We start from the raw sequence: 20,301 nt of genomic DNA, 5'->3' as shown, positions 1-20,301 counted from the left end.
AATTAAGCATATTTTACTCACGACCTTTACAGAAATTAAAATTTGGGGTTGTACTATGTAGGTCTCAGTTGGTGCTAGAAATACTTGCTGAAACAGGTTTGGTTTTTTATTTTATTTTATTTTTTTTTTTTTTACCTCTATCAACATTTGAAGCTGTTTGAGATTTTAGAAAATTGTGCAATCTTTGTTTTATTATTTGACCCTTAGTAGATGGTGCTAAACCTCAAGTATGGGTTCTCTCTTCCAGAGCCCAGCACACTATGGAAGTGTAAGGTTTTAGATAGGTCTTTAGCATACAGGTATTCTACATAATTTCACCCTAAAAATGTTCCGGATATATTTGGCAAAGGAAGGTCTTTTGTTGCTGCACTTGTCCCTCATGTGTCCCTCTTGTGCCTGACTGACCCTGCAGTAGGAAGTTTGGTTCTCAGGACCTTAGGTTTGCCCATGGCTTTCTGAGATTGATGCTGATTTTGCTCGTCTTGCTTCTCAGTCCCTTTACACGGACAGTGTGACCATATTCCTGCCTTCGTTCTGCCATTGCATGAATGACAGGCCACAGGAGCACTTTGGGAAAAGTTTCTTAGTACCTTGAGAGGGCCTAGGCTTCCACAGAGTTCTCTAAAAGGGGTGAAGAAGGAGGATTCCCAGGCTCCTAACTCATCTCTCTTCTTTTAATTCTGGTTCCCTCTAATTCTCTTCAAAACCTTCCATTCTTTAAAAGAAAAATGCTTTTAGGGACTCTGCATAGCATGTGGATTTTATTCACAAAGCTCTCCTGCATACTTTTGCTCCATCTCTTACCATTCATTCACTGCCCCAGCCTTGGCTGTATTGGATTACTTCCTGCTCTGTAATTCTGTTCTTCTCTCTTATTCCTGCCTTGCACATGCTACTCTTCCTCTCAAAATGCCTTCCACAGACTACCCCCCACCTACACTTACTATTTGCCGACTCTGACTGTTGTTGGCTGAAATCTCTACTTTCAGAGTCACTTGGGAAATCCTTTCCTGCTCACCTCTCCTCCCCTCACTCCACTGTGGGCTCCTGTAGCATGGCTCACATCCCTGTCTTACAGCTCTTGTGTGGGTTATAGTCACAGGTCTGAAATTAATAAGGTATTCCCAGTACTGAGCACGGTGCCAACCTGTGAGCTGGTGCTCAGTAAGGATTTGAAGTAAGAATCGATGACTCAAAAGAAGGAAGTATGAAGGATAATTGTTACTGCACCTGCAGTCAGTATTCACAGGCTTAGTAGTTTGAGAGCCTGTATTCCCTGCTTGTACTTTTTCACTGTTTCATAAGTGCTACTGTTCCTTTAGTCTCTAAATCAAACACATTTCACATCAAGACATAATACATACATATGTGTGTATATGTTCATTTGAAACTGCAAATTTTAAATTTTAGTATGTACTCTTACTACTTTTAATGAATACTGGTGTTTTTTATTCTATCCTTTTCTATTTAACTTTTCTTAGTGCTATTCATGACCTGTTAGATTGATTCACAACCTCTATGGGTCACAGTCAGCCCTTTGAAAACTGCTGTTCTAAATAACTCTACCTTCTCCTTTGATGAAGAGTTGGAGTGTTGGTTGATTACTCAGTGTTCAACCAAAGAAGCAGAACCAGGAGGAGATATATATTAAAAGATTTATTGCACAGAATTGGCTTACACAAATCCAGGGGCTGGCTACACTAGTCTGAAATCGTAGGACAGGCCATTGAGATGGGAGGCTGGTAACTCTCAGCACAGGTTGAAGCTGCGGTCATAGCAGAATTTCATTTATCTTCAGGAAACCTCAGCTCTGCTCTTAAGGCCTTCCCGCTGATTGACTCAGGCCCAACCAGATGACGTAGGATGACCTCCCTTACTTAAAGTCAACTGATTTTGGACTTTATTTATTTAACATATTTATTTTTTTATTTTTTCCTTTATTTTTTACAGGTGGTTGATTGGAATGATTTTGGACTTTAATCGCAGCTATTAAATACCTTCACGGTGACATCTAGATTAGTGTTTGATTGAATAACTGGGAAGTGTAGCCTAGTCATGTTGACATATCAAAAGACCATCCCCATGGTGTGAGGAGCCTGGTTGTCAGCCCTTTTTATCTAAGGGGTAGGAATCATTTAGTTTGCTTACCACCGGGACGCTTTATATCACATTCCTTTCTTCCTCTGCACTAAAGTTAACCTTCTTGAGATCCTCACCTACTTATTGGCTGGTAACTGAGCCTCATCCATGTTTGGCATTATCTTCTACTGCCCTGGGTAAGTGAACAATTCCCGCTAGTTTTACAGTATTCATTAGTTCCTGTGTTAGGAGCCCTTTAGCCTTTGTCCTACATTGTTACTTCTGATGATCTCTTTGAACAGACAGACAATTAAGTTCCCTTCAAGGCTGTTTTCTTTTCTTTTCAGGCAAAATCTTGTGCTTGGGGCACTGTTCTCAAGGTACCAAAAGATGTCAGAGTTTTAGTGATTAGTTTTCATGATACTACTTAGCCCCCAACAGAGGTACTGTCATCCTTGGGGGCTTTGCATGGGAAAGTGTAAAACCTCTGTACCTGAAAATATATTTTCCATTTTCATGCTTAAGAGAAACTATCAGACCCTCTTTGGTGTGGCCAGCATCCCCCTGTCCTCTCTTTAATCTCAACACACACACACACACACACACACACACACACTAGTACTCCTCTCCATCTGTTTTCCTATTTAGGCAATTCAGAATGATCTCCCTCCATGGGCCTTTAGAAACACAGTGCTGGCACTTACAGTGAAAGCAAGGACCAACTGCTGAGACAAATGCTAGAGCAGAAATTGATTTGCTAACTCAACTTGTTGCATCTGTACGAGAGTGTTCACTTCTGGGAATAAGAAGTCAGTTATTTTGCCTGAGAGATTGTCCACTGCCATAAAAGGGTATCAGTTGGGTCAATTAGTTAAATTTCTCTGTGTTGAGGACACCTGTCCAGCAGAAACTGTACTACAGCCGCCAGTTTATTTCATGCTGGCCACCAGTTGTCAGTTTGTGAAGCTTATGTCTCCGATTTAAACTGAATGTCTGGCTGAGCTGAAAGAGAACATTGCTAATTTCTCATGGCTATGTTTAATTGTTTGTAATAATTTGAAAAATACTGAGGAAAACATGAACATCAGTTGAATTGGCTGGTTCTCTGTTAAACTGTCTATAGGAGAAAAACTCACTAATTTGAGCCTCATTGTCTTAGAATTTGTCCAAATTTGGAAAGAGCTCAGTTTACATTTGTTTATGAAGAAATTTTTTTTCCTGATTACCTTAATGGCATAAACTTTTTGCAAGGAGAACTTATTTTTTTTAAACTTTTCCAGGCAATATTACACATTAAAAATTCTTCAAAATCAATGAAAAATAAATCATAAATAGAAGATGCAAAAAACCAACCATCATTTGAAACAGTGTTCCAGTCTCACTAAAATAAAAATGAAAATAAAAAAAACAAAAACTTTCAAGTATTTTAACAACATATATTTACAGATAAATGATAACAATTATAAATGAATTCTATTTTGTCAAAAGCAAGAGATACAGGGTCTTCTGATTTTTTTATTTCATTAGTGATTTTATATATGTGGCCTTAATAAAACTCTACTTATTTTGAAATATTCTTTTATTAAAAATCTTTATATATGAAGATGTAACTTTTCATATATATGCTCTCTCCATATATATTTCATATATATTACATGTATAAACATGCAGATATTTAAAACTTTCCACAAAGTCAACCATAGGTATTTTAAACTTGAAGAGTTTACATCCTCTATATTTGGTTGTTAATTATCTGCAAGTAGGAGGTGGTTGGTGCCATTTATAATGCAAAAATGTACATTTGATTTTGTAATGGGTTTTTGTACACATTCTTTGAATATGTTTGGAGATATAAGAATTTACAACACTCCAAATAATACAGGAAGAATACTATCAAGATATGTTCTTTAGTAATTAACGAAAACACTAAGCTTGCAATTAATGAAATAAACCTTTTGTCTTTATGGCCTTTGTCTTTATTCCCCCATATACAGCTTGTATATTGTCCTTTGAACTTCAAGTTTCTCTCATGTAAAAAATATGAAAATTGGGAACTCTATCCTTTTCTGCCTTACGTATTAGATTAGTTGCTAAAGAGTTAAAGATAATTTGTGTAAAGTTTTATAACGTCTGTAATTTACTTCACATTACTTTAGCACACACAACATAATATTTATGAGTATAACTTTGTTTTAGGAGCCTTTAGTTAGCATTCCAGATACCCCAATCACAAATCTGCACTCTAGGATTAGTTATTATTTGAAAGAGCATAATTAGAAGTCTGTACCTCACGTATGGGTACTTTAAATCTATGCAAGATGGTTTAACATTAGGTATGGTACAAATAATTGGTAAAATGAGTGATGTTGAAGATATATAGATTAGCCTTTGAAATATTTTTTGTAAATGGACTTTGAGTCAGGCAAGACCTCAAATTAGTAGGTTTTGGAGTACTATCTAACTGTAGAACTCTGTTTGTTCCTGTTTTCTAGTATGTGGGCTTCTGTTGAGTGAGCCAATTAGAAGGTTAGATGCATCCTACTGTAAAATATGGTTGCAACTGCTCTAAGTAAATCTTTCACATAGGTTACTCTTCATAATGACTTAATGACAGAAATCTGGGACTTTACTGAGTTTATGATACAGGCCTGTGGCTCTGTTTTTTGCACCTTTCCAGCTCAGTAATGTTTTTATGTGCCACGGAATTTAGGTTGAGATTTTCTTTCATTATAACATACTCCTTATGTTACAAGATTGTAGAGGAGGAGAGCAAAACCCCTCACCTATTTAGAATCTTTGGAGACTGCCAGTGTTACCGTAAAATGCTTGATAATTGTGAACTCCAGTTTGGCTTCAGTTTGCAACAAGAACCTAACATATTCCTGTCACTCACTAGGCAATCAGGAAACTACATAGTTCTTAGTACTATAAATCAGGAAACTATCCTTGGTTTTGGGGAAGAAATGAAAGTTGAGATTATACGTTGCTTTGAAGCTATAGGGGTCCTCCTTTTTATCACCACATTTGTTTTTAAAACATTGAGGAATGAACTGTCTTTTCCATGTTACTGTTAGTTTCAATTCAGAGCCCTCTTCAGCAGAGCTATTAAAATCACATGAAGGTGAGTTAGGGTTCTGCCAAGGAAGTGTCCGATGAGTATAGCCTGTTTGTGGAACCGTGTGAATGCTTGGCTTAGCTCCAGAAGCACACTGTGCCAAACCATCATCTGAAACTCAGCATGCTAGAACCTGGAATGTTTTCCATCTTTGATGTGTCAGGAAGATGCAGCGGAACCGAGACTCCAGCCGGAACTGAGACCTGTGGAAGCATTGTGGGAGATTCCTTCCAGTCAATATTTACAGAAAATGCTGAATTTATTTTGACCTGCATTGATTAAAGAAAATGTAGCATAATGAACTAAAGGAAATATATTTTTTCTTACTGTTGAAAAGGTGTTGCTGTTGTTTTGAAAAAGCATTGTCGCTCAAACTACCAAAAGTGTAAATAAGATAATGATTCTAGTTAAAATCTTATTATAAGCTAATTTTTACTTTATTTGCATTTCATAGTCTTGGCTTGTTCAGAAATGTCTTTGCTAACTGTGTTTGTAAACTTCTTACCCCTGAAAGCCTACCTCTGCTGTGAAGCAATGGATGAGGTCTTGTTTTGTTTCCTTTGATCAAGGAACAGAATACTGCTTGTTGGCTCTGAAACAAGAAGTCTTAAATTTAAACATCCTTTTGTTTGCATTTCTCAGTGCAATAACACAGGAACAATGTGAAGGTGCCTGAACTAAAAATATATATATCTTGATGGTGTTGAATATTGGGGCCCAGGAAGCTGCTGGCCTTCAGGGTCTTTTTTGTTATAGTAATGCTATGATGAGGCTCTGATTATTATTTGATTAATTAATTATACATATTTTATAGAGCATTTAAAGTAATATAAATAAAACTAGAAGAACTACTGTAAGAAAATTGAAAGAATCAAAATCATATAAATGAAAGGGGAGGTATTTACCTAGGTTACTTTCCTTTCATCTCTGAGGTTCTTCTTGGTCAAGGCACAACAGAAACCACAGCAGGCAGTGAGCCATTGTGTCGTGACAATGTATTGATCTCCACACAGGTAGGGCTTCTGGCAGGCCAGTCTGTGCTGTACTACCAAATTAGTTATGCAGATTTTTGTTTAAAGATCATTAAGCATTCCAGTGGATGTGTTAGGTTTATTTAGGGTAGGGACCTGAAAGATATCATAAAGCCTGTGAAACAAAGGCCACAAAAGTCTGGAGAGTCCAAAGTTATAAATCTAACTTTGACCACAGACAGCTGCAGCCACGCCAACATTCGTATCCCCCTGATAAGGAGGAAGATACCCTCTTCCCCTGCCTCTGCAGGTGTTACTCACTCCCCCTGGAAAAACCCTCTATAAAACCCAAGACTTTCCCCTCCCCTGAGGGTGGATGCTTTTTTGCTTCCACCCATCTACACTCAGTTACTCAAAATAAAGAACATTTTGCTACACGTGAGACTTCGTGTGTCTCCCTCTGGGCTCCGGCCCAACAGGATGAAATATTCAAAACCTGTTTATAAAGGAGATTATGAGATGAGTAGTATCTGGGGAAATATTCTCTCTCACATTACTCTGAGAAAGCTTTCCCTCTCCCCATATTGAACCAAACACAATGACATGGATTGTCTCATTTTATTTTCACACTAACCTTTTGGGGCAGGTATTATTATAATAGCCACTTTGTAAATAAGGAAACTGAGGCTTAGCATGATTTTAGCTTGCTAAGAGCTCATAGCTAGGGAATTTAGGAGGCTTTAAATTAGATTAAAATTGGGACCATACCAATTGGGGACATACAAATAGAGAATATTTATATGTATATGTGGTCTATACCTACAGTGTGTTCTTTGGCTTAATTATATATGTATTCCAGAGTCTGCCATGTCAATAGAGATACAGATCTCTTTAATCATTGCATAGAATTACATATTAATATTAATATATATCATAAATTAGCAAGCCATTTTCTCTATTGGTAAACATTTAGATAATTTCCTACTTTGGGCTATTACAGATAGTACTGTAATGAACTTCCTTGCAAATACATCTTTGTGCACATTTGCAAATATTCCTATAAATACTTAGATGTGACATTATTAGGTCAAACACATTTACATTTAAAATGTTGATAGCTACTTTCAAGTTATGTTTTTTTCTCACCAAGAGTATCCCTTTTTCTATATCCTTACAAACACTGGATGTTGCAGTCTTTTTTTTTTAGTCCATTCTTATGGATGAATACATAGTATATCCTTGTCTTAATTTGCATTTGCTTAATTTTTAATAAAGTTGAGCATATTTACATCATTTATTGGACATTAGTATTTCTTCATTATTGAATTCTTTATTAATTTTATTTCCCTTATACATGCCATTGTTTGAATTGATAAAATCCTTCACATATTATGAATACTCATATTTCATTTTAATAGTTGACAGTATTTTCTCCTAATCTGTGATTTATAACTTCATTATGGTATATTTTGTTGTCTAGAAGTTTTTAGCATTTATTTTTAATCAAATTGCTTATTCATTTCCTTTAGGACTTCTCAGATCTGTGACTTTTTTCTCTAGCCTGTTAGCTACACATTGTCCCAAATTTTCTTTTGGCACTTTTTGTAGAAGATATATATTTGTTTTTAACCAGTCCGAATTCTAATTTTGTTAATAATATGAAATAGGAATGTTTTTCAGATGGATAATTTAATTCTTTCCATAGTATTTATTAAATATACCACTTTAACCAATTTGAATAGAAAAGGAGTAGAACAGAATAGAGTATAAAAATAAATCTACCCCAGGGCCAAAACTATATTGCCTTAATAAATGAAGTTTTATTGTCTGTTTTGGTATCCACCAGGGCCTGTTTCCATCTTTATTCTCCTTTTTCAAACAGCTTGTTAGTGTTAGTGAAAAGTGTGGGTGGGATTTCAATTTCGATTGCCCTGAGTTCATACATTAAGTTGGGGTAAACTGATATTTACAGTAATTTTGGAGCAGGGATGTCTTTGCAATATTAAGGATTTTAATCCAGGGTAAATAATATGGCATCACATTTATTCAGGGCTTTTTGTGTTCTTCATTTAGTTTTATAGAGAAAGAAAGCTTTCCGCATTTATGGTTGATAATCACTGGATATTTTATAGTTTCTGATTGTTTTTGTTGTTTTCTAAAGCTATTGTTTTTTAATACAGATATTGACTTTTAAAAATTACTGTGCTTTACTGAACTATTACTAATTCTAATAGTCTTTCTGTTAAATTTCTTGAATTTTCTGGGTAAGCAATACTTGAGTGAGTTTTTCAGTCATTCATAGCTTTTTCTGCTTGCTCATATAATTTACCAGACTATAAGCAAACAGAAGATATATCTTACATTTTTTTTTTCAATTGACAAGCAATAATTGTACTATTCAGGGGTTACATAGTGATGTTTCTATACATATAATGTGTAGTGATCTGATCAGGGTAATTAGCATATCCATTATCTCAAACAGTTATCATTTCTTCTTGTTGGAAACATTCAATGTCCTCTTTCTAGCTCTTTGAAACTATACAATATGTTATCGTTAGGTATAGTCATCCTACAGCATCACAGAACCCCCTAAAACTTACTCTTCCTATAAAACTGTAATTTTGTATCCTTCAACAAATCTCTCCCTTCCACCTACCCTTTCTGGCCTCTAGTATACTCTGTTTTAATTTTTACTTTTAGGAGAACAACTATTGTTTAGCTTCCACATGTGAGTGAGAACATGGGGTGTTTAACTGACTTATTTCACTCAACATTATGTCTTCCAATTCCATCCGTGTTTCTGCAAATGACAGATTTTCATCCTTTTTTATGACTGAATAGTTTTCCATTGTGTACATATACCACAGTTTCTTTATCCATTCATCTGTTATTGGACACCTTGGTTGATTCTATATCTTGGCTATTGTGAATAGCACTTCCATAAACATGAGGGTACAGGTGTTTCTTCAATAGAATGATTTTCATTCTTTTGGATAAATGCCCAGTAGTGGGATTGCTAGATCATATGATAGTTCTATTTGTAGTTTTTTCAGGAACCTCCATACCTTTCTCCATAGTGGCTGTTATTAGTTTTCATTCCCACCAACAGTATATAAGAGTTCCCTTTTCTCTACATTCTCACCAACATTTCTCATTTTTTATCTTTTTATAATATTCATCCTAACTAGGGTGACATGATACCTTGTTGTGGTTTTGATTTGCATTTCCCTGATGATTAATGATGTTGAGCATTTTTTCATGTATTTTTGGCTATTTGTATGTCGTCTTTTGATAAATCGTTGTTTAGATCATTTGCCCATTTTTGTTTATTTTTTTGTTTTTGTTTTTGAGACAGGGTCTTGCTCAGTTGGCAGTAGAGTGCAGTGGCGTCATCATAGCTCATTAGCTCACTGCAACCTCAAATTCCTGGGCTCAAGGATCCTCCTGCTTCAGCCTTCCAAATAGCTGGGACTACAGGCGGCATGCACCACCACACCCCGCTAATTTTTCTAATTTTTGTAGAGACAGGGTCTTGCTCTTGCTCAGGCTGGTCTCAAACTCCTGGCCTTAAGCAGTCCTCCTGCCTCAGCCTCCCAAAGTTCTAGGATTACAGGCATGAGCCATGATGCCCAGCCATTTGCCTATTTTTAATTGGATTTTTTTTTTTTTTGCTGTTGACATATTTGAGTTCCTTATATATTCTGGATATTAATCCCCTGTCAGATGAATAGTTAACAAATATTTCCTTCCATTCTGTAGATTGTTGTTTCACTCTGTTGTTTCTATTGCTGTGCAGAAGCTTTTTAATTAGTGATAATCTCATTTGTTTATTTTTACTTTTATTGCCTGTGCTTTTGAGGTCTTATCCATAAAATCTTTTCCCAGACCATTGTGCTAGAGCATTTCCCCAATGTTTTCTTCTAGTAGTTTTATCATTTTGGGTCTTAAATTTAGGTCTTTGATTCATTTTGATTTGACATTTGAACAGGGTGAGAAGTGGGAGTCTATTTTCATTCTTTTGCCTGTGGATATCCAGTTTTCCCAGCACCATTTATTGAAGAGATTGTCCTTTGCCCAGTGAGTGTACTTTTGTGAAAAATCAGTTGGTTGTAGGTATATGGGTTAATTTTGGGGTTCTCTATTCTGTTCCATTGGTCTGTATCTATTTTATGCTAGAAACATACTGTTTTGTTGTGTAGTTTGAGATCTGATAGTGTGATAGCTCCAGGTTTGTTCTTTTTGCCCAGGATTTCTGTGTCTATTCAAGGTCTTTTGTGATTCCATAGAAATTTTAGGATTTTTTTAATTTCTGTGAAGAATGTCACTGGTATTTAGTTAGGGATTGCATTAAGTCTGTAGGTTGCTATAGGTTGTATTGTCATTATAAAAATACTGATTCTCATTATTTCTTCTCTGTGAAAACATAGAATGAAACAGTGGTATAGTCATGCTTGCTGGATGTCTCGAAAATTACACAAAGTATCATTTTCGAATATGTAATCTTATAGTTGTTTGCTTGTTTTATTTAATTTCAGAATACCCTCAAATGAACTTTATAAACCAGTCTGAGTGGGGAAGAATATTTTGACAGCAGAGTGTTTAGGATCTTGAAAAAATTTAGGAAGAAGTTAATTTATTTGAAATAGTTCTCCTAGGTTGGTCTGAGTGCAGTGGTGTTTATGACTAATTGATCACAACCAGTTACAGATTCCTTTGTTCCTTCTCCACTCCCACTGCTTCACTTGACTAGCCTTAAAAGAAAAGAAACGAAACAGTTCTCCTATACTTACTTTATACACATGCACAGACACACACACACACACACACACACACTCACATTATTTATTTATTTACTTACTATGTACTAGCAAAATTGAGCTGTGTTCCAGAACGAAGACTGTTTTAAACCCTTGTTCTGCAGTCATATAGTTACACCTACTAGCAGAAGTAGATGAAGGGCAAATATCGAATTATACATGCCAGTAGTTGCCAGGACACTGAAGAACAAAACCTAGCTGACTTTTTTTGTGTATTATTAACGTTTGCTCCCATCAGCGTGTTGCATTGTAGTGTACTCAACTATTGATGTTTTCCAAAAACTATGCGTGTGTATGTAGTCTAGGGTCTTATATTTGAAATATACATTCCTTTGCATCTCAGTTATACAAACTCCTGTTTATTCTTCAAGACTCAAATATCCTTTCCTCCACAAAATTCTTCCCTTTCTCAGGCAAATAAAAAATTATTCATTATATTCTTCTGTTACATCAGTTATCACATTATATTGTAATTATTTTGATTTCTGTATCCTTCCTAAGCTGTGAGGTACTTGAAACTGTGCCTTCTCCAATGTCCAGCACAATGCCTGGCATAGGGTTGGTACTCTGTAAATTTTAGTTCAGGGAAAAAATATATAGGAAGTAAAAGATTAAAAATCTGTCTAAGAGAAAGTCATATAAGTGTGACAACTTAAGAAAAATATTAATGGTTCTATGGAAGGGACAAAATAGGAAAAATATTTTATAAAAAGATAAATAAAAGTACAAATCCCATAGTATAGAAATGTGCATTTTGATGCAATATTGTTTACTATAATAGAGAAAGGCAGTAGAGACCAAATGAGGATCCATATGGCATAAGGCTATGAAAACATGTTGAAAGTCAAGAAGAAAAACAGTATTCATTTCAGGTACAAACCCTACAAATGCCATGATTTTGAGAAGTAAATACCATACTACATCTACTTCTATATAAGCAATATATATTCTTGGTTTATAGGTTACTGTAGATAGAACACAAGAATTGGTATTAATAGTTTTCCAGTAATATCTACGTAAAGCATACCTGGACTAGCAGTCCAGCTTTGTAGGAAATAAACATGATTTCTTTAATCTTTGACCCTCTGCTTTCTGTTTTTCTTATAGCTTTTTATATATATTTAAAAATTACTAGATTTTAAGATTTTAGAGGGGGACATAGTTTTTTCAGCACAGTTTAGATGCTTAATAATTGCTGAATTTAATTGAAAATATCAGTTTTTATTATACATATTAATTGGACTTGATGGATTATACATTTCCTTCTTTTACATATTCTTTAGTGTATTAAGAGAGGAATTGGATAAGTAATTCAGTCTTTTTCCAAATAAAACAAATATTTCAGCAGAGATAAGGACTATCAAGTTTCTTAAGACTACATCTGAATGATTTAGATGATAAGATATAAAGAGCTGTCAATGTCCTATTTGTTCTATAGCTCTTGAGTAATATTTTGATAGTCATCTCATGGAAAGATTCAATGAAAATTTAATTTAAATCTATATGCACATAAAATGAGGGATGACAGATGAGAACACTTTAACATAGCCTAGATTCAGGGATACTATGATTGAAATATCATTATAGTATTGACACAGTACAACTTCAGGGCCAGTGTGGGTCAAACCATAAAAACCTCCATACCAGTGTTGGTGTTTGCTTAGAAACCTTAAAGATACTTTATCAGGAAACAGCACAGCATTACAGCTAATATGGTATATTCCAATTCTATAAAAGGTGATGAATACTGCTATTCAAATAATATATTCTGTGGCTACTGTTGTCTCTTAAATTATTAAATGTGGTAGAATGACTCATACATTTTTTAAACTGGTAAGTTATGTTTATATTGATTTTTCATTCTCTTGTCAATTGATTTTGAATATAAAATACTTGTTTAGAAGCAATTCATCACACAAATGTTGTAATTTACATAGTCTTGGATACCTAGAAGATTTTCTTTTTAATTAAGAAAGAGTCTTTTCTGCATTATCACCTTGTTGTTGGTCTCTTACTACAGGTTTTCACCACGTACTCCAATCGAGAGTATGACAGGAGAAATGATGACGTTGACCCTGTGGCTTCTTCAGCTGAGTTTGAACTTGAAAAACGTGTTGAAAGGCTGGACCTGTTCCCAGTGGAACTAGAGAAAGGTTCGTGAGTTTATAAAATCATTATAATATCTGTTTTTATGTGTTTATAAACAATTATTTGGCTATATTAAGAATTATTTTTCCGAAGTGTAGGGTTTTTTCTAAGAATTGGATAAAATGTTAATTCTCACAGAGGGTCTTATTTATTAAGTTTCAAAAATAGTTAATATAGATTCTGGGTAGGTGGTGGGATTGAAAGACTTCCTCATCCCTCTCACTCCCAACAGAAACCCATGTAGTTTAGCTGGCTGGGATGGTGGGTAGGATCAGGGAGGTATGAGTAAGGCCTAATGCTTTGTGGGTATTCCTGGAAAGGGCTGGGGCAGCTGAGAGCCCAGAGAGAGCTGGTATAAATGAGAGTTTGGGAACAGATGATTGTTTTTGTTTTGGTGGAGAGAGAGTAGCCTTGGAATATGGAAGAAAGGGGGAATGGCTGTGTTAGCCCTTGGAAAATTATGGACATTTGGAATGAAGGCAGTGAAATCCAGGAAAGTTTAGATAGTAGGGCTACATCCTCTCCATCTCTGAGGGCAGAAGCTCAAAGAGAGGAGGGAAAAGAGGGAGCAGAGAGGCTTCCTCCTGATTTTTTGCTCTGGAATGACAGCCCGCCTGCTGCAGTAACTGCTGAAGCCCTGGAGCAGAGCTGCTGTGTTTATCATCATGTAAGACGGGCACCCACCAACTAGACTGCGACCCATGACCAGAAAAAGTAGCACAGCTGAGAGAGCTTTAGAAAAAGTAGAACAGACAATTGATAACTTGAATAACAATAAAGAAAGAAACAAAAACTCACTCAAGGATATTCAATATGGCTTTAAAAAGGCATTCTTAAGCAAATTAGTAACAACAAATTCCTTGATTTTCAATTGAAAACTTTCACTAGAGGAATTGAAGAGAAAAGGATTGGTTATTGTTGAGATTCAAACTGGTGACCTGTAAGGTTAAGTGTAAGAGATGTCACAAACTGAGTCTCAAATGACAGAGCAAAAATCTAGGAAAAATAATGAAGGAGCCCTAATATATAGGTTGTAGGCAACAGAAGGGGAGAAGACAAAGGAAGGGGGGGGGGGACATTTTAAGTAATATGAAGAAGCGGAAGAAAATTTTCTTGAGCTGAAAAAAAGACCCGAGCCTCATATGAGAAAAGACTTATCCCATTGTGAGTGAGGGAGCTAAAAAACCCCCAAACTGATCCCATGATTAGGCATAGCTTGGGGAAAAATCCAAATGTTCAAATATAAAGAGAAAATTTTACAAAATACCAGGCCAAAAAAACAAACCAGACAAACAACTGCAAAATACTTGGAAAGGCAAAATAATTAGACTAATGTCTTCAGACTTTTTATTTGCAACACAGAAGCAGGGAGATGCAGATATAATTTCACATGCCACTGAGGATAAAAAGGATGATGATCCAACAATCCTATATCCATCCCAGAGAGCATTTACCTATCCTGGTAAAACAAGAAAACTTGCTGATATGTAAGGATTTAAAGAACACATCACCTACCTACTTTATCTGAATGATTCACTTCCCAATTAGTAGGAAGGAAATAAAACAAAAAGCAGCTTTTTCAGAACAGCAAAGGTGAGGAAAAAAGAGCAGAAAACTATGTGAGTACTTAACATAAAATTGCTTAGATGAAAAGGATATGAAGAATACCAGTCATATTACACTAAACATGACTAACTGATGACTCCTGTTAAAAGTCACTTTCATTTGTGGTTAAAGTGAAGTAAACAGTGATGCTTACATTTTTCGTAGATTTAAAAATATGAAAACCACTCTTAGCTGATGGGCCATACAGAAACAGCAGGGCCATTGCATTGCTTATAATAACAAAAAATGAGAGCAATGCAAATATTTGCCAGTGGTAGTAGAGAGAGTCTATACATCATTGTAGCATATCTAGTTAATAAAATAATGCTCAACAGTAAAAGCGAATGAGCCACAGTTTATGCCACAGTGTGTGATTGTTACAAACATGAAGTAAAGGGAAAATAGAAATAGCAAATCACAGAAGAAGCCATTCACCATAATTCCATTCATTTAAATTTTGAAACAAAAAACCAATTAAACATCATATTGTTTAGGGATACACAAATAAGTAGTTTTTAAAAAAGGAGTAGTGAAAAAAAAAGGAGGAAACGATTCACACAATGTTTAGGATAATGATCACCGAGGAACCAGTTATGAGATCAGGAAGGGGTACAAAGTGGGCTTTTGAAGTATTGGTAATATTCTATGTCTTTGTTGATACATGGATGTTTATTTTATTTTTATTCTTTAAACATAATGCTTTGTAGGTAAATGTTATCTACTGGCATACATACTCTTTTGTATACATGCTATATTTCATACTGAAAATTAAACTAGATGAATTGAACTAGAATATAACCAAATGAAATACAATTATTAGAGAGTTCAATACATTTTTTTCAGAACTAGACAGATCTATGGACAAAACAAGTAAGGACATAGAGGAGTGGATTAATATGATCATCTCAATTTAAAACTATATTTAAAATGAAAAAATCTTATCCTTTGGAAAAATTTTAAAAGCTTCTTTAATATCATGAGAATTTGGAAATTATATAATATATTCCTAGGTAGATGTTTGAGCAAAGAGAAATGAAAACTAGTATTCTAAACCATCTTATAAGGATTGCACTTAAAAAATCTTTAATACACATCAAAAGCCTTACTCAGGAGAAAAGTTATATCCTTAACTTCTTTCTTTAAAAGAAAAAAAAGGAAAAGGAAAAAGCTCTTATCTTGGGAATCGGAAAAAGTAAACAAAATAAATCAAATAAACTGGAAAGGGAGAATAGTATAAAGAAAAACAATATTAATGACAAAAAAAATAGCCAAATAAGTTAATGAGAAGCTTTTTCATTGAACAGGTAGATCCATAAAATATATCAATTTTTCACAATACTGACTGAAGAAAATTGAAAGCAAATATATGCAAGTTAGGAATGGAAAGCAAATATATACAAGTATACAGTATAAGAGAGTAGTCGACCACTAAATTTCTTTGACAAACAAAGTACTTACCTAGAAATAATTTATTTTCCCTAACAATATATGAATTATCAAAATCAACTCAAGTAAAATAGACTAATTGCCATAGAAGGAACCAGAATTATGACTAAAGATAAAACATTAAAAAGTCATCAGAACCAAATGGTTCTATTGTACTTTTAAAGAACACATAAAACCAGTGTTATTTAGACTATTTTGTATCATAGATAATGAAGGAAAACTCTTTAATACATTCCATGAAAATAACATATGACCATCTACACCAAAAACTACAAAAAAATTGCTATAGTACAACTCCAATTATGAATATGTTTTAAAATTCTTTTTTTTTTTTTTTTTTTTTGAGACAGAGTCTCGCTTTGTTGCCCGGGCTAGAGTGAGTGCCGTGGCATCAGCCTAGCTCACAGCAACCTCAAACTCCTGGGCTTGAGCGATCCTCCTGCCTCAGCCTCCCGAGTGGCTGGGACTACAGGCATGTGCCACCATGCCCGGCTAATTTTTTCTATATATATTTTAGTTGGCCAGATAATTTCTTTCTATTTTTAGTAGAGACAGGGTCTCACTCTTGCTCAGGCTGGTAAAATTCTAAATGAAATAAAATATCAAATATAGAAATATTTAAAGAGAAAAATACATTAATACAAATAGCATTTTAGATACAAGGATAGAAAGTGGTTCATTATTAGGAAATTTATCCCCATAACATTGAAAAGAAAAAGGCTACAATCATGAAAACATATCAATTTGATAACATTTAGCCACTTGAAATGAAAACTCTATAAATTAGTGCATAATGGAAACGGCCTAAATATTTTGCATGTGACAGATCATAGTACCAACAGAGAATTCAATTTTTAAATTGAATAAACACTGAAGATATTTCAATTAAAACTAATAGATCAATACTTCTGCGCACATATGTAAATAACATTCATCAGAAATCAAGCAGGTGGGAGGGGAAAGATGATGGTGGATAAATTCACACATAAAGGGGAAGATACACACTATCTAGAGGATGAGCACGCTTATAACTTTGCCTCAATGGTACAAAAGTAATTTATGTAACCAAAATGTTTGTACCCCTGTAATATTTGGAAATAAAAAAAATAAAAATTTAAAAAATGTAAAGAAAAGATTTCTGAAAAAAAAAATAACAACAATAAACTCAGCGTCAAATTTAGAATGCCCTTAAAATGAAATGATCAGTATAAATAACAGAAAGTAACAGACGAAAAGCATCACTATTTGCTGATGTATCCATGTCTATATCTATAACTAAATTGATTCTAATTTTAAAATATTAGAATTGGCAAGGTAATTTGTGAAGGAGGACATCACATACATATAAGAAAACTAATGGCCTTTTCTCTATATTCACATTAAGGAACCTAGAGATGAAAATGGGAAAACTGTTTCATTTACAGTAGCATCAAAACAACAAAATACTTATTTTTATTACTAAGAAAAACATAGAATTTATGTATATAAAATAATAAAATCTTTTTGAAAGACATCTAAGCAAATTGAAAGATATATTATATTCTTGGATAGGAAGACTTAGTATTGAAAAGCCTCTTTGTAAATTAATATATAAATTTAGTGCAATTCAAATAGAACTGCCAACAAAGTTGGACTGGGAGAGGGGACTGCAGGAAGTAATATTATATTTGATATGGAGAAATATAGGCCTAAGGGAAAAACAATGAAAAAGAATTTGAAGGACTTAATTTACCAGATATCTGAATATAAAATAAAGCTTCTGTAATCAGAACAAATTGTATTCACATAGAAATCTATCAGTGGAACAAAATAGAAAATCCAGAGAAAGATGTTAGTATGCATGAGAATTTAATGTATGACATGCATTATATTTCAACCTAAAAGTAACAATGCTTTAAAAATTGTTCTGGTATAACTGAGCATCTATCTGGAAGAATATAAAGTTGGACACCTTTGTTACATCATATATAAAAACTAGAAAGGGGGAGAGGAAAGAAAAAACTAACTCTATATGACTTAAATATTAAAAATAAAATAAAGATCTATAAAGAAAATTTATGTAAGTACATATGTGATCTAGGCTTGTGGGAGGAGGGGCTTAACCAAAATGGAAAACCAGAAGTTAGAAAAGATGAACCAGTTCAATCACCTATAATTTTAAAGACAAAGCTAATAGATAAGTGATAAATTTGGCTTGTGGGGTGGGGGGAGCTGCGTTACAGATTACCAAGAGTTAATATGTATAATATGCTAAGAATCCTTGAAAATTATCAGTAAAAAAGATACAGGTAAAACTTAGTATTAATAGAAAAATTAGCAATTTCCTGAAGAAGAAACCTAATGACCCATGCTATTGCGAATACAGGCTCAGACTTGTTAGCAGTGAGGGGGATGATAAACCAACGTGGGCGCCTTTCCTGAGAGAACATAAGCTTTGAGCTCCAGAGTATGGTGATGGCATCTTCCATAATAACATGGCCTCACTGTCTTTCGCATCTTCTCATGGCTGCTTTGCCTGTTTAGAGCTTTGCCTGTCCCTAGGAGCATACACAGAGGAAGGGAGACTGGCTGCTAGGTTCTTGACAGTGCAGCCACAGGAGTCATTGGCCATCAAGTCTGCAGCCTAGGACATCCCCCATGCATGACACATCTCGGAGAAAACTATGGAAAAATGAAATGCTCCAGAAAATCAGCCACCTGGTCTCTGTGGGGTGATCCCACTCCTTGTATTGCTTGCCCTTCAGTCATCACCTCGTCCTTATAGGTATTACTAGTTTTCATTACAATTGAGGATGGCTCTAGTTAATACTGCTTTTTCCACATCTGGGTTTTCAGCTCTACAAATCTGAGTAATTTTCCATTAAAGCAATGGGAGGAGCAATGAAAGAAAGAGAATTTTATTGAGATCTGAGTCCAGGCATAGAAAATAGATTTAAAAACCAAGAAGTAATTTTCACTCAGAATAGTTGCAAGAACAAACTATTTAATGCCATGTCAGTACAGAGATTTCACATTTGAGAAGGAACTCTTTGAACGTAATAAGTATGGGAAAGTTGCACTCATAGCTCCACATTGGCTTGACGTGTGATAATTCGCAATGAAGAGAAACCCTGTAAATATACTGAATGTGAGCAAGAATTCAGCCAGAATGCTAATACATAGATACACCAGAGACTTCATAGAGGACAGAAACCCTATGGCATTATTCAGTGTGGAAGAGGCTATAGTGATCATTTCTTAAATAACACAAGGGCAACACACTGGGGAGAGAAAATTTATATGGATGTAAGTACTGTGGGAAGGATTTTTCAGTAATCATTCATCCCTTACCAATGTGAACATATTCACACTCTAGAGAAACCCTGTCAATATGATGAAGGTGAACAAGAATTCAGCCATCACGTAACCTTTGTGCACACAAAATAGTTCATGTGGGGAAGAAGAAACCCTATACACATAACCCATGTGGAAGAGCCTTCAGCACATGTCTAACCTTCATGTGCACAAGAAAACTCATTCTGGGGAGAAACTCTAACACTGTAATGAATGTAGAAAAATTTTTAGCAAGATAAATTTTCTTGATGAACATCAGAGTATTTATGCCAGAGAAACAATTTGAATAAAATACATATGAGAAATCACATGTATGCAAACATTCTAAATGTAACGAATGAGGAAAGTATTCAGTGATTACTTATCCATTAGTCAACATTAAAGTTCTCACACTGGAGAGATACCAATGCTTGAATCAATGTGGTAATGCCTTCAGCTGGGGTTCACATCAGAAAACGAATCCAGGAGATATACTATAAAAATTCTTTTAGTATACCACTGAGCAAACAAGTCACATTTTTGCCAAATGACAACTTTTTAAACATATGTAGAATTATGATGTGGGATTGTGAATCATGCTTGGGAAGGGGAAGTTGATCACAAGTAGTAATCAATGAGATGAACCCTCTTTGAAAGAATACTAATGAAGAATACTTAGCAAAGGTTATTGCTGACAAGTCTTTTAAAAACATAAAGCATTCTGTTTAGTATGTGGGCTAGTTTTTCGTTAATAGTCCATCACTGTTGATTAGCTATTATTTATTTTTTATGCTGCTAATAAACCATG

General features: G+C 34.7%; 1 protein-coding gene across 4 annotated transcripts in view; it reads left to right on the top strand.

Annotated features, from left to right (window-relative positions):
* PPP1R9A (protein phosphatase 1 regulatory subunit 9A) overlaps nt 1-20,301 on the top strand; it is a 264,666-nt gene that overhangs the window by 123,589 nt on the left and 120,776 nt on the right. For all 4 annotated transcript variants that reach the window (XM_069461963.1, XM_069461962.1, XM_069461960.1 and 1 more), the window contains exon 2: nt 13,003-13,135. In XM_069461963.1, the coding sequence (XP_069318064.1) occupies nt 13,003-13,135 (133 nt within the window). The remainder of the gene's footprint in view (nt 1-13,002; nt 13,136-20,301) is intronic.

Source organism: Eulemur rufifrons, chromosome 29, assembly GCF_041146395.1.
Source record: "Eulemur rufifrons isolate Redbay chromosome 29, OSU_ERuf_1, whole genome shotgun sequence".
Taxonomy (NCBI): Eukaryota; Metazoa; Chordata; class Mammalia; order Primates; family Lemuridae; genus Eulemur; species Eulemur rufifrons.
This window is presented reverse-complemented; position numbering and strand designations above follow the sequence as displayed.